Below are 12283 nucleotides of genomic sequence, written 5' to 3'. Positions count from 1 at the left end.
CAACCCAAGAGCTCTCGTGGAGTTGTGTGGGTGGAGTAAAACAACAATTTGAAAAACAGGCTCCAAACGATAGTTCATCTTAGTTACAGAGTACTGTGGGTTTATGCATCTTTTATTGCTTTTAATCTTAATGAAGAGATGAATAGTTTCAAAGGGATGGGAGTACTGAATGTTATAACCGATTAAAAAAGCAGCAGGGTCGGCTCCAGTAAAGTACATGACTCCCTGGGTAGTTTCACACACACTCAAAGCCAGGACGTGATGGCAGAGCTCCCAGGGAGGCAGTTCCTCTCCTTCCCTGCCTTGTTCCTGTCCCTGCACCAACCTTTTCTTTGAGCCAGCATAAGCATGTGTGTGGCCTTCGGTTGAACCAGACCAGCGAAGTGACACTGGTTAGGACTAAACCAGCAAAAAAAAAAAAAACAAATAATGTTTGTGCTAGCAGAAAGGAAGAAGCAATACATGAGTACCCTGGGGAGAGAAACTGGATGCTTTTTTAGAGGACATGCTGGCTTAAATTCTATTCTACTCAATTCCATAAACTAGTGTTTATAGACATATAAAGCATAGTCCTATGATCTCTTATTTAACTGAACTAGGGAGTTTCCTCAATTCTAGTTTGAACTGGAGCATATCTTTTAGAAAAGTATTCCATCTTGATAAGATGCCAGCAATGGCATGCAGAACTTGCTAAGTTCTTCCATTAGTTCATAACTTCAATGCTCAAAACACGCTTTATTTCCATTTTGAAATAAACATTCAGTCATTGCATTTACTGTTGTGTAAGTCTAGGAGCTTGTTCTCATTCATTCCTTTTCTACATAAAGATTAATTATGACACCTCATTTTGCATAATTTGAAGGCGTATTTCTGGATTCTTTAATCACTTTTACAACCTTTCTTTGAAATGTCTACATTTTATTTCCTTGAATGAAGGCACTAGAGGTGAGTAAAATGTTCCAGTAACAACCGCACTGAGCAAAGCCCTACCACTTAATACAGGGATCTCGTATGTATTTTGGTGATTGATGGATCCTGTAATTGGATGAAATGGATCTTGTTACAGAGCCTGCAATAGACTTTAAAACCTAACTGGTAGGTGCTGAATAGTGCAAAGCTATGGTTCTGGGGTCTTTTTATCTGTCACCACATGTAGAGACATAAACTGAACACACCTAGGAAGGTGTGCTGGCACAGGGAAATTGATATTCACACAGTTAAGACCTCTCACCCTCAAAGTGATTTTGAACTGTCTATAGGGAGCAAATCTTTACCCGAGATAACTCCCACATACATCATGCCTAGGAACTGATGGAGGAGACAAGTCAGCTCAGGCCAAACCAATGCAAGGATCACTCCACAATTTAATAGCACAAACAGTTGAGCTCTAGAGTCCAGAAACATACTCAGCACTGTGAGGTGGAGGGTTTTTCATCCCGGAGCACCATCCACAATCCCGAAAGAATATTGACAACGTTCCCCTGTGTTTTCAAAGCTGGCAACAGAATGACACCTGACTTCTTGAAAAAGTCAGATTTTTTTTTTAATAAATCTAGTTGCAAAGATTGAAGGAAGAACATGCAGTGTCAGCTCAGCATTGCTGAGGTTATTTTAAACCTCACTAAAATACAGCTGTTTATAAACACATCAAATTGTAGGTTCACACCTGTAGATTTTGGTTTTGAAGAGTTTGGTTTGGTGTATTTTGATGAGCTTTTGGAGCATGAAGACTCCTTCCACAATATGAGAAATTGGTGTCTGCCTCTATCTCTCAGTATGAAGTAGAAATAGCAGTGGGTCTTTAAGAATGTCAAAATGGAAAAGAGGACAATCATTACTTTATAGTTGATCTCCTTGGACTTGAATCCCGTGACAAAAACTATTTCTTTAGTAAATGGGGGAAACACTGCATCAAACAAGACCATATTTTTCTAGTACCAGAGAAGAAACAAATCAGAAATACAGCTGCTCACAATGTGGCATTTTTCTTCAACAAACTCTGGTATTTATCAACAATCTAAACTGGAGGTTTACACTGGCAGTATTTCTGTCAAATGTAGTGGAGACAGAGGTCTTTTAGCCCAGAGGTCACTTCATACAGAAAGGTGAAGTAAAAAATATAAGAGTACTGTTAGAAAAAATAGTGAGGAATGTTCTTCACACAAGCTCTGTGGAAAGGCTCCTGTACACAGTGAATCACTTATGTTGCACTCAGTTCCATAATCTTGATGGAGACAAGCAATTGTGCAATAAAAATCGTTTTAGATAGGAAGAAAATGAGAAAGTGAGTCTAATTGCAAAATGCAAGCCGAACATTCTGACAGCCATTTCCTATCTCTGGCTTGGCACTCCTGTATCAGCTATGCACCAGACTCCACCTCAGTATCAAGCCTTTTGATGGATTTGGGTCATTTGCCACAGATGAAACCGTGCTGTGGCCAGCACTCCCTGACATCAAAACTCACAAACAGCATTACTGGCACAAATAAAATGAAGTAACCACTCTGCCAGCAGAAATGAAAACATTCTATGTAGGAAATAATTCTGTGGCTGGATTCACCCATGTGTACCCAAGATACTTCTAAGTGGGTCTTTTGCTTTATTTTACTGCTGGACATAAAGGAAAACATTCAGGTAAATTACACTTTGGCTTCCCCCGTCTTTCTTTCTTGCTTCAATTTAGAGCTTGTCTTCAGCTCTTAAAGTTATTTCACTGAGTACAGACTTATTCTGTGCATTCTGCAAGTGAGAAAACACACCCCGGCACTGACCTTTTGATGACTGTATCCTCAGGAGAATGTTAGTTATTACTGCCTTCTTCTCCCTGACAGTGGAAGTTAGATATTCATGGTCCAGAAGTTCAAGAAACAGGCGCAGCTCAACTATTAACTCTTCCATGGCTGAAAGACAAACAAATAGAATTACTTTTTCTGAAAAGTCCCATTGGGAAAAAAGGTAAGAGTTAATTCTCATTTATCCAAATTCATAGTTATTTTCTAGTATTTCTTAAAAATGTATGGTCCTCCCTGATGGAAAGAGACTTTAACATTATTAAACATTAATAGATCCAACAGAATAATCCATCAGTGAGTTTTGCTTGCATTTATAACATTTATTTCCAAACTGAAAGATGTATCTTTTCACATGCCACATGATGAAGCCAGCACCAGACAAGTTACATGTAGGAATGGTGGCCCCTGGCTTTTCTACCACTGCCACCCTGATTCCCCTCCCACTAACAAAGTGCAAAATTTCTAACTGCACAAGAAATTTAAGACTCAGTAAAGCTTCTAGACACCACTGATATTTTAATGAATCTTTCTCTTTCCTTCATATTTTTTCTTCTGTTTGCTGTGGTAGGAACGAGCAGGTATTCTTTTTCTTTACAGTGATTTTTCTTTTTTATGATCTCCAAAGACAAGCTCCCAACCTCTCACATATTTTCTTATCATTCCCCAGATATATAATACTTCCAAGTGATATATTTCACATTTCATCCCATTCTATTATTCCAGATCTCAAAGCTCTTCAACTTTCTCCGGAAAAAATTGCATTCCTTCTCTCTATTCCCAGTGCTTCTCAATTTTTTTATCAATGAAGTTTATACACACAGTTCTACTTTTTTCCTTTCAAATTATCCCTAAAGTCTTGCATTGTCCTAATTACTGCAGTAGCTCAGACCATACAAACACCTTTGTTACAGCCTGATCATATGATATCTCTTCAGCAGGTTCATGAGGAAACCCATGGTATTGAACCACATTTTCGTGCTTCAGTTCTCTCACAATTCTGAGATTCTCTGGTCCCTTCGCTTAAGGGGATGTACTATTTATAGTTTCATATCCTCATTCCAAAATGCCTCCACTTAAATTCTTCTCTACTTAATCACATTTATTTTTATAGTCTTTTCAAGGCCTAACTGGGCAACTGCTGCTAAGCCTCTTCAGACCTCTAAAAGGTACATTCTTTGCTGCTTACTCCCTTACCAGCTCTTCCCTACTCCTAAAACCTTTCTGATACAATTGTCTACCCAAGTGAACCTGGAATCCTTTCTTCCATCTCTGAGAATGTGTCTGGATGTTTAAACAACCCTTGACAACACCACAGTGCAGGGAAGCCTGCAGATGTCAGCTACACTCCTGCAAGGGGCTATTGGCCTATTCTTGTCTCCAAGAAATGCAGATTCTCCCATGCATTTGGAGACTCTACCTGAGGTCTGACTGCTCTGGCAAACCCAACAAACTACTAGCAGGCACAGAAGATGTACCAGGGCATGAAAACATCTCAACAAAGAAATCCCTGAAGAAGTACGCGTGGGAAAGTATTTTCATAGAATCATTTCAGTTGTAAAAGATCATCAAGTCCAATGTCAGCACTGTCAAGTCCACCACTAAACCATGTCCCTAAGCACCACATCCATGTGTTTATCAAGGACAGTGGCTTCACCACTTTCCTGGGCAGCCTGTTCCAATGCTTGACCATCATTTCACGGAATAAATTTTTTCGTAATATCCAATCTAAACATCCCCTGGTGCAAATTGAATCCATTTCCTTTCATCCTGTCACTTGTTACTTGGGGGAAAACACTGACACCCACCTCCCTACAACCTCCTTTCAGGTAGTTGTAGAAAGTGTCCACCCTGAATCCCATTTTCTCTAGTCTAAACAATCCCAGCTCCCTTCGATACTCCTCATTAAGACTTTTGCTCCAGACCCTTAACTCTTAATTTTCTCAAAGACACTATTAATTTGTACAGATAATTCCAGCCTGCCCAAGTTTTTCTTGGTGACTACGTTCTTCTATTCACCTAAGCAGTATAAACTGTCCACCTTTTCAGGAACTATGTTTCTCAAAGATTTTCACAATATATTGGCAGAAAGAAGGTATTTAAAATGACAAGAAAACTGTCTGCTCACTTCACGGTGTAACTTATGAAAAACATCCCATGGCTACAACGGTAATTTATTTCGCCTTTACATTTGTAGCTGTCTAAGTTCTCTAGAAGTCTGTCAGAAATCCAAAGTATTTCACAACAACTCTATTATTTCCAGAGTCGTTCAAATAATGAGACAACAACATATATATGGCATACAGCTTTCTGAAGCACAAAGGCAGAAGCTCAGATTTGCAAAGTGGAAAGTGATCGTGAGACTTGAGGAGAAATAAAAAGGCCCTATAACCAAAAAAAGTAATACCCAAGCAATCAGCTCTTATTTTTTTCTCAAATTATACAGTTTAGAGATAAGATGTATATTCCATTCTGTGTATAGTGGTCTCTTGCTTTTAAGTATGCTTTGAATATAAAATGCATTCATATTGTTCATTTTAATTACAGAATATATGAATATTTTAATAGTTACTTGTTACGATACATGCCTTTCAAAAGCTATCATTACCATAGAATCTAGGCAATCATTGTGAAACCTAATCAGTATGCAGTACAAGGAATGTATATTTTTCATGTAGGAAACAGCCATATAAATTACTGTTAGTAATTGCATATATTACTGCACTAGAAGTTCTTTGCAATGCCACATGTCCTAATTTCTTTAAGGCAAGGGATTGTAAATAGGCTGAAAGGGAGCTCTCCCTTCTCCTCTTCACCAAAGAATACCATATGCCACAGTCACCTCATTTATTTGCTGAGAACCTTCACTTTTAGGAAGGGAAAAAAGGACGAAAGGATCAGATACCTTTGATATGTAGAGTACATAACCGTGTTCAGTTATTAAAAATTATCAGATCCTTGTTCTCAGGATCTTATAATCTAATATAAACAGATGGATTGCACAATGAGAAATTAGAGCAAGAGGGAGTTACAAGGCAAGGAGACAAGGAAGCAAGAGGAGAGGAGATAGGGAACCGTTGCTGGAGAGACTTCTGGCAGGTGGCACCAGCCCAAATCTCTTCTGATTGTACCATAAGTGGCCTTCCTCTATGTCTTTGGATGAAATCTGCATTGCAGTCCCTGGTGACCCCTTCCCATTGACCTACAATGACCAGCCCACCTAAGGTACTGGAAGCAATTTAACTGCCCCAGCAGAGGATTTCAATATCCAAAGCTTTGGTTAGGACAGATAAGAGGATGGTAAGATGGACCTGATACCAGTGAGGCAATACTTAAAACATGCCAAAACCGCTGCCTTAGCAACACATTCACACTCAGTGCATGTGCCCTTGGCCTGGCGTGCAGCACTGTGGTTCAAAGGTTGAGTAGTGCATCACCAAGGAATACAGAGCATGACAAGACTTGCTCCTCCAGCCTTTGTAAGCTCATAGGTGTGTGACACTGACTTCAAGCAAGGAGCCATAAATGCTAATTTACAATTTTAGTGCAACAACAGAATGAAATTGTTAGCAGCTGTTAAAAAATGCTAGACATGAACACTTGGACATTGTTTCTACCAGGACTGAATTAGGGATGAATTTTCTTTTGCGGGAGTTAATAGCATCAGAAATATCAAAGTGTGAAGGAAGGAAGTTCTGAATTTCACTTTATATATGCATTGATGTCAAACATCCAAAAAGAAAGAAGGGAAACGCTGTTCCCAGCTAGCAAGAAACACTCTTTCCACATATCTTAAAAGCATACTTTCCTCTGTTAGTACTTTTGCTGCTTAAGGAAAGAGTTGAAATACTGCCATGAAGTGTATTGAAATAAAGTAGTGAAAACTTTTTTCCAAGATGGCAACAAATAAATTTATATGTTCTGGGGAAAAAACAAGTTTCCCTGTTGTCAATCCTTGGTTGATCTTCTGGATTGAAGAACCTTATTTTCTCCTTCCTAGAAATGTGATGATGTGCTCACAAAAAGAGTAATGGAACTGAATAACAGAAAATCTACATATTTTCAGTAAGCAATCATTGTTTCTTAAACGGAGACTCAAAAGGAGCGGGTGGTGCAAGTCCCAAAGAAAAACATACTCCTCCAGTGAGAGATTACCCTTGGAAATCTGACATCACCACAAAGAAAGAATAATAATCAGAAGAAGGCTCTCAAAAAGGGGCCAATTTATTTGACAGCTTTGGCTGTATTCTCATTGCCAAAGGAATTACTTGTAAGTGGCAGGTGGCGAAAGGCAGGGTGGAGCCCAGGGATGGTAATCACACAGTAAGCTGATTTTAGCTTGACTGAGGAACAAAATCACATTCCATATTAAACGATGAGAAGTCCATTCTATGCTCAATAGGAATTATAGGCCCCTAATGGACTGCTGTAATTGCCATGCACAAATAAAAAACCAGTGATAAATCCAGAAGGGTTTCCAAGACCGGCTCTCAGGAGCTTTAAAGTTTTTCAAATGGCAGCACATAAAAACTATATACACAAGCCAGCAACAGAATACACCAAGGTAAAAATAATAAGAGGAAGGCAATTACATCACACTGCAGATTTTGTTCCAAACCAGAACTAAAACCAACTGGGGCTGAAAAAGCATGATGATGCAATTATTCCAAATCTATGTTTACGGGTACTAGCCTACAACCGTTTTTTAAAAGAATGTATTTTTCACTTCCAGTTGATTAGAAAAAAATGGTAGGAGCAGGACTATATCCCACACATGATTTCAAGGTTGCTTTAACCAGAGGAAACTACAAGGATGAGCTCATTAGAAAAATGGTCAGATTGGTTTTTTGTTACTCCTAGCAGTTACAGTATTTCTTAACCTTTCCATAGCGCAAATGACCTGAAAGTGTTTTTCAGCTGACTAACACACACTGATGAACTTCTAAAGAAAAAGAAATTCAAGACCAGGAAGGAGGACAGGAAGTATGTTTATTAATTATTGTCTTGTCCATACAGCACAAACCTTCCACACAAAGTAACTTCACTTCCATGCTTGCATGTCTATTATAAATGCATGTATGAAAATACATGAATATACAAATCTATCATGGAAATATGATTTTAAATTGAGCTTCCATTTTTTAGAAGATGCTATTGATCAGTTCCTTGAACACTGCTGAATCAAATCTCTCTGTGCTTACATTTTCTGTTCTCTGTTTAGTTTGTCATTTGCAGATGTTGAAGGTTAGAACAGAGACCCACTACAAGAAATCACCAAATCTGACTTTCTATACAATACAGGCCAGAGACTCTCACCTCGCTACCCCTGTTTGTAGAGAGATGTGTATTTACCTGAAGTACCTGTTCCAGGAAAGCCAAAGATCTATGTCAGCATTTTGAGCCCTAGTTTCATGGGGGGGGGTGATCCCATTTGACTTCCCCAAACAAATATGATTGGATTTATGAGTAGTATTGAGGCTAATCTTATATATATACATATATATATATAGAGAGAGAGAGAGAGAGAGAGAGAGAGACTCTTATAATCTTTAAAAAAACCCTCATTGGTATTTAGGCACACAAGCAACACTGCAGAAACCAGACATATGATCTCATTTACAATAAAAAGCAGAATATGAATTTCATGTTTATACCCATTTCTCTTGAAATAGTGTCACCATCCTTAGTTTTGGATGCGGAATTTGAATATTTTATTAAAAAGCTCATAACAGACTACTGCTGAGGAAACCATGGCTGTATTTTATAATGCTATAAATATCAGGGACACTACAACGAATGTAGAGGCACAAGGCAAAAATCTTTATGAAGAAAACACAAAATCACTTTAACTCACTTCCACTCAATCCTATAATGCAGTTACAAATATCCTGAAACCAGCAATTAATAGAAAAGTACCTTTCATGACTATTTTATCATTATCCAAGAAAAGAATTTTACATAGAAGCACAAAAAATCTGAAAGCAGGCAGTGAGAGCATATTTAGCAGTAGCAAAAATTTTTAATTTTTTCAATAATGCTACCAGAAACTATTTGACATACTTGAAAACTGTATTGAAATCCTCTCCCCCAAGAAATGACAAGGCTTGCTGCTTGAGGAACACCCTATGAGGAGACAACACTTCTCGCTTGAAGAGTTTTCTCTTGGTTGCACTGGCCTTTCTCTGCTGCCCTTATAACCACAGTGTACAAGGTGTGATGGATTCTACCTGATAAATATCCTAAATCCTGCTCCAGAAAGTGAAGATGATCAGTTTGGGGATACATTGCGGCTGGAGAAATAAACATCTCTCTGAAACAGCTATCAAGAATCTGTCTGTCCTATATATTTCCTTTCCACGGGACTCCTGGTTTGATATATGCATGTTGCAGTATCCCCACTGCAACAATACATGGCATTAGAGGAAAGAATAGTAGTGTGTTAAAAAGGGATGAACCCTAAATAGTAAATGAAGCCCTATGGATGAAGAACTAGTATGAAGCAAGTAAAACATATACAAGGATTTCCATTAGAGTGTTTTAGCACAAAAATAATTACACTTCTTTAAAAACTGTCAACAATCATCTTTTGTTTAAAATTTGGAGCTCCTCGGCCTTTCACAAAGTCTCTTTCCAGACAGTTTGGGGCAAGAGAGGCAAAACACGTCTACTAAAAACTCTTCCTGTTTCATGCATATTTATGATCAACTTCAATGACTGTCAAGGGATCACTTCAGCCACAACCCACATGTATTTCTCTTTTCCTTCTTCCTTCTGCTTCAGTTTTCCAGGAATTGGCTTTTACAAAACCAGCTGTCCAAAACAGCTATCAGAGCTCCAAATGCTACTGGTACAATACCTGGGTGATAAAACAAGAGGTGGGAGGGCATTAAGGAATGTTTGGACAAGAAACAAGCTGCCAAAAGTCCTACTCCACCAGTGAATCCTACAGCCACGCCAAAAATCCTACAGCCATGCAATGAGTGACAGCAGTGCTGGGGTGTAATCCATTAGCATGGATAAAACGTTTATTTCTTAAAGTACAGACCAGTGTTTAAGCAATGCCACAGAGTTTGGAGAGGAATGTCTGGTTTTAAGCAAGTTCAGAGACTCATAGGAAAAAAAATAAGGAAAAAAAAATAAAGGAAAAAAAAACAAAAAAGGAAAATAAGAAACAAGGAGAAATGAAAAAGAAAAAAGAAAGAAGAAACAGAAGAAGAACCAAAAAAGAAGAAAATATAATTAGTGTTAAAGGCATTTAATTTTATTTAAGTACCAATTACCTACATGGAACTCATAATATGCTAGCCAAAAAGAAAAAAAATTGCTGATAACTAACTAAAGAAACTTACAGTGGACTTTATAAAGTTGTTCAAAGTTTTATCTAAAGTATGTTTTCCATATGAGATTTCTTTTGTTCCCAAAATAAATGTAACATACTTTGTAAAGCACATGAACATGGATTTCATTCTCACTGGATTCCCAGCAGGCTAAGTCTCACCCTCCTGCCTCTTGGCACTCTTGGCCTTCAGGCTGAGTTTCTCTTTGGACTCCCATTACCCTTCTACAGCAGAAAATTGAAATTTCTTGCATTTAACCATCTCCAAATGTATGAGCTGACATCATTCCACCAGGACAAGATATTCCAGGTCCTGTCTCCTGGCTCCTGCATTAGCTCACCTCCTCTCTTCCTACAAACCACAGAAGATAAGTGGTCACTACAGAATTAATGAACAGACTCCAATTCCACAAAAGAAAAGCAGTTCCCTCTGATGATGCAAGAAGAAAGATAATCTGTGGTAGGAGGTGAAAGTCTGTGCCTGTCTCCAAATCCCAGGGGAAATGGGGATCAGAAAAGGCTGAGACACACAGAAACAAGTGACCTGTGCCAGTAAAAACAAAGCAAAGCACTGCAGTGCCCCTTGCAAGTTCTTCACTCGGGTCCTCAGCTGAACACCCTTTTTAGGGTAGAATGTCTTTCAAAGTTATGAATAACTACATATCCAGCAGAAGTGTGAGACAGTAAATTAAGGAAGTTAATGGAATGGAGAAACAGAATAGCAGAACAATGAGAAAGAAATACAAATATGGCAACAGCAGGAACTCCACATTATATTTTGGTGGTTTTGTATTGAGCAACACAATTTTATTATCCACGTCAAATAGCAAACTTGAAAACTGTTCAAGTCCAGAGTCTGATCATGTCATCCATAAGAGCAGTACAATTGAAGAATAGTTTTCATTTTGTGGATCTGGAGCTCCAGGCTTCCAGTGTGCAGCTATTTTAGAGCCAGAAATGAGATAATATTGCTTTTTATAAGCATAGATCCAGAAGTTCTCACATTTGTATGTGAAGGTGGAAAAAAACCCCTTTTTTTTCTGTCCTACAACACTCTTTTATACTACAGTTCTCACTGCTGAGTTCATTATGCAATGAGTAACTTCTGCCATACATTGATTATTGTCTGATGCTTTCCCCAAGGAGAGAAGCATGTTCTGCTTTTTCTGCCAGGCTTTTGAAAATTTCTATTAATAGATACAGATGACATGCATGATCCATAAATGTATGAAATATATTCTCTATTGAAAACAGCAATATATGCCTTTCAACAGTGGATTCAGCTAGCTGTGATAAAGTAGGAAAGCTGTAATTCTAAAATGGGGAATTTCAATTCCCTCTGCCTCTCAAGTTAATTCTCTAAAATATATCAATGTCTCTCTGATTTCTCCTCCTTCTGGTTCTCCTTCATGATTACTATGAAGAAAGGAAAATTAAATAAACTTTTAATTTTATAATTTCTGAAAATAAATTTAAAAAACAAAAAATTGTGCTCAGCCAGCCTGAGGCAAATTATTCCTTTCAGCTCCTTCACTCAGCACATCTCTGCAGTATGCCAAACGAGACAGCCCAAGGGTCCCTATGTAACCCTCCCATGGCGTGCAAAGAGAGTGCTGGAAGCCTGGATTTGATCCAGGGGCTTGGACAGAGGCTGCTACAAAGGAAGGCAGCAGCAAACACCCTGACCACAGGGAAGAGATCAGCCAAGAGTGGGATCCACACTTGCTAAAGGAGCTCTACATAGCCAACTTCAAGGGCCTTTTTTTTGTCTCCATGTGTTAATAAACGATCAAAGGTTACACTTTCTCTCTAAAAGAAGATAAAGTCAGAAACTACATTTCAGAAAACAACGAAAACCTAGGCCTCTGAAACTAAGTTATATTTTCTTACAATAGGAGAATTAGAAGTCAAACAAGTGCACTTTCATGTATTTTTTAGAAAAGAAATGGCACTAAAGACTATACTAATAAATTGGTCCAGTAAGTCAACTGAAATTTTGCCACTTGAGCTATGGACTGTATTGGAATTCAAAATGCTATTTTGTCACAAAACCTCATTTTCCCACCTTTAAAAATATACAGAAACCTCATCATTTAAATATTCTAGCATGGAATGCTGGAACTGATGGTGAGAGTTTTAAAGAATGGCTACAGTATGC

The 12283-nt window shown here is 38.2% G+C and overlaps 1 protein-coding gene across 4 annotated transcripts in view; it reads right to left on the bottom strand.

Moving 5' to 3' along the window:
* The window catches only part of AFAP1 (actin filament associated protein 1), a 114898-nt gene that overhangs the window by 62375 nt on the left and 40240 nt on the right, over window positions 1-12283 (bottom strand). For all 4 annotated transcript variants that reach the window (XM_048304590.1, XM_048304589.1, XM_048304591.1 and 1 more), the window contains one exon: window positions 2772-2900. In XM_048304590.1, the coding sequence (XP_048160547.1) occupies window positions 2772-2898 (127 nt within the window). In that variant the 5' untranslated portion in view covers window positions 2899-2900. Of the gene's footprint in view, window positions 1-2771; window positions 2901-12283 lie in introns of those variants that run through there.

This window comes from Corvus hawaiiensis, chromosome 5, assembly GCF_020740725.1.
Source record: "Corvus hawaiiensis isolate bCorHaw1 chromosome 5, bCorHaw1.pri.cur, whole genome shotgun sequence".
In the NCBI taxonomy this organism is placed as follows: domain Eukaryota; kingdom Metazoa; phylum Chordata; class Aves; order Passeriformes; family Corvidae; genus Corvus; species Corvus hawaiiensis.
This window is presented reverse-complemented; position numbering and strand designations above follow the sequence as displayed.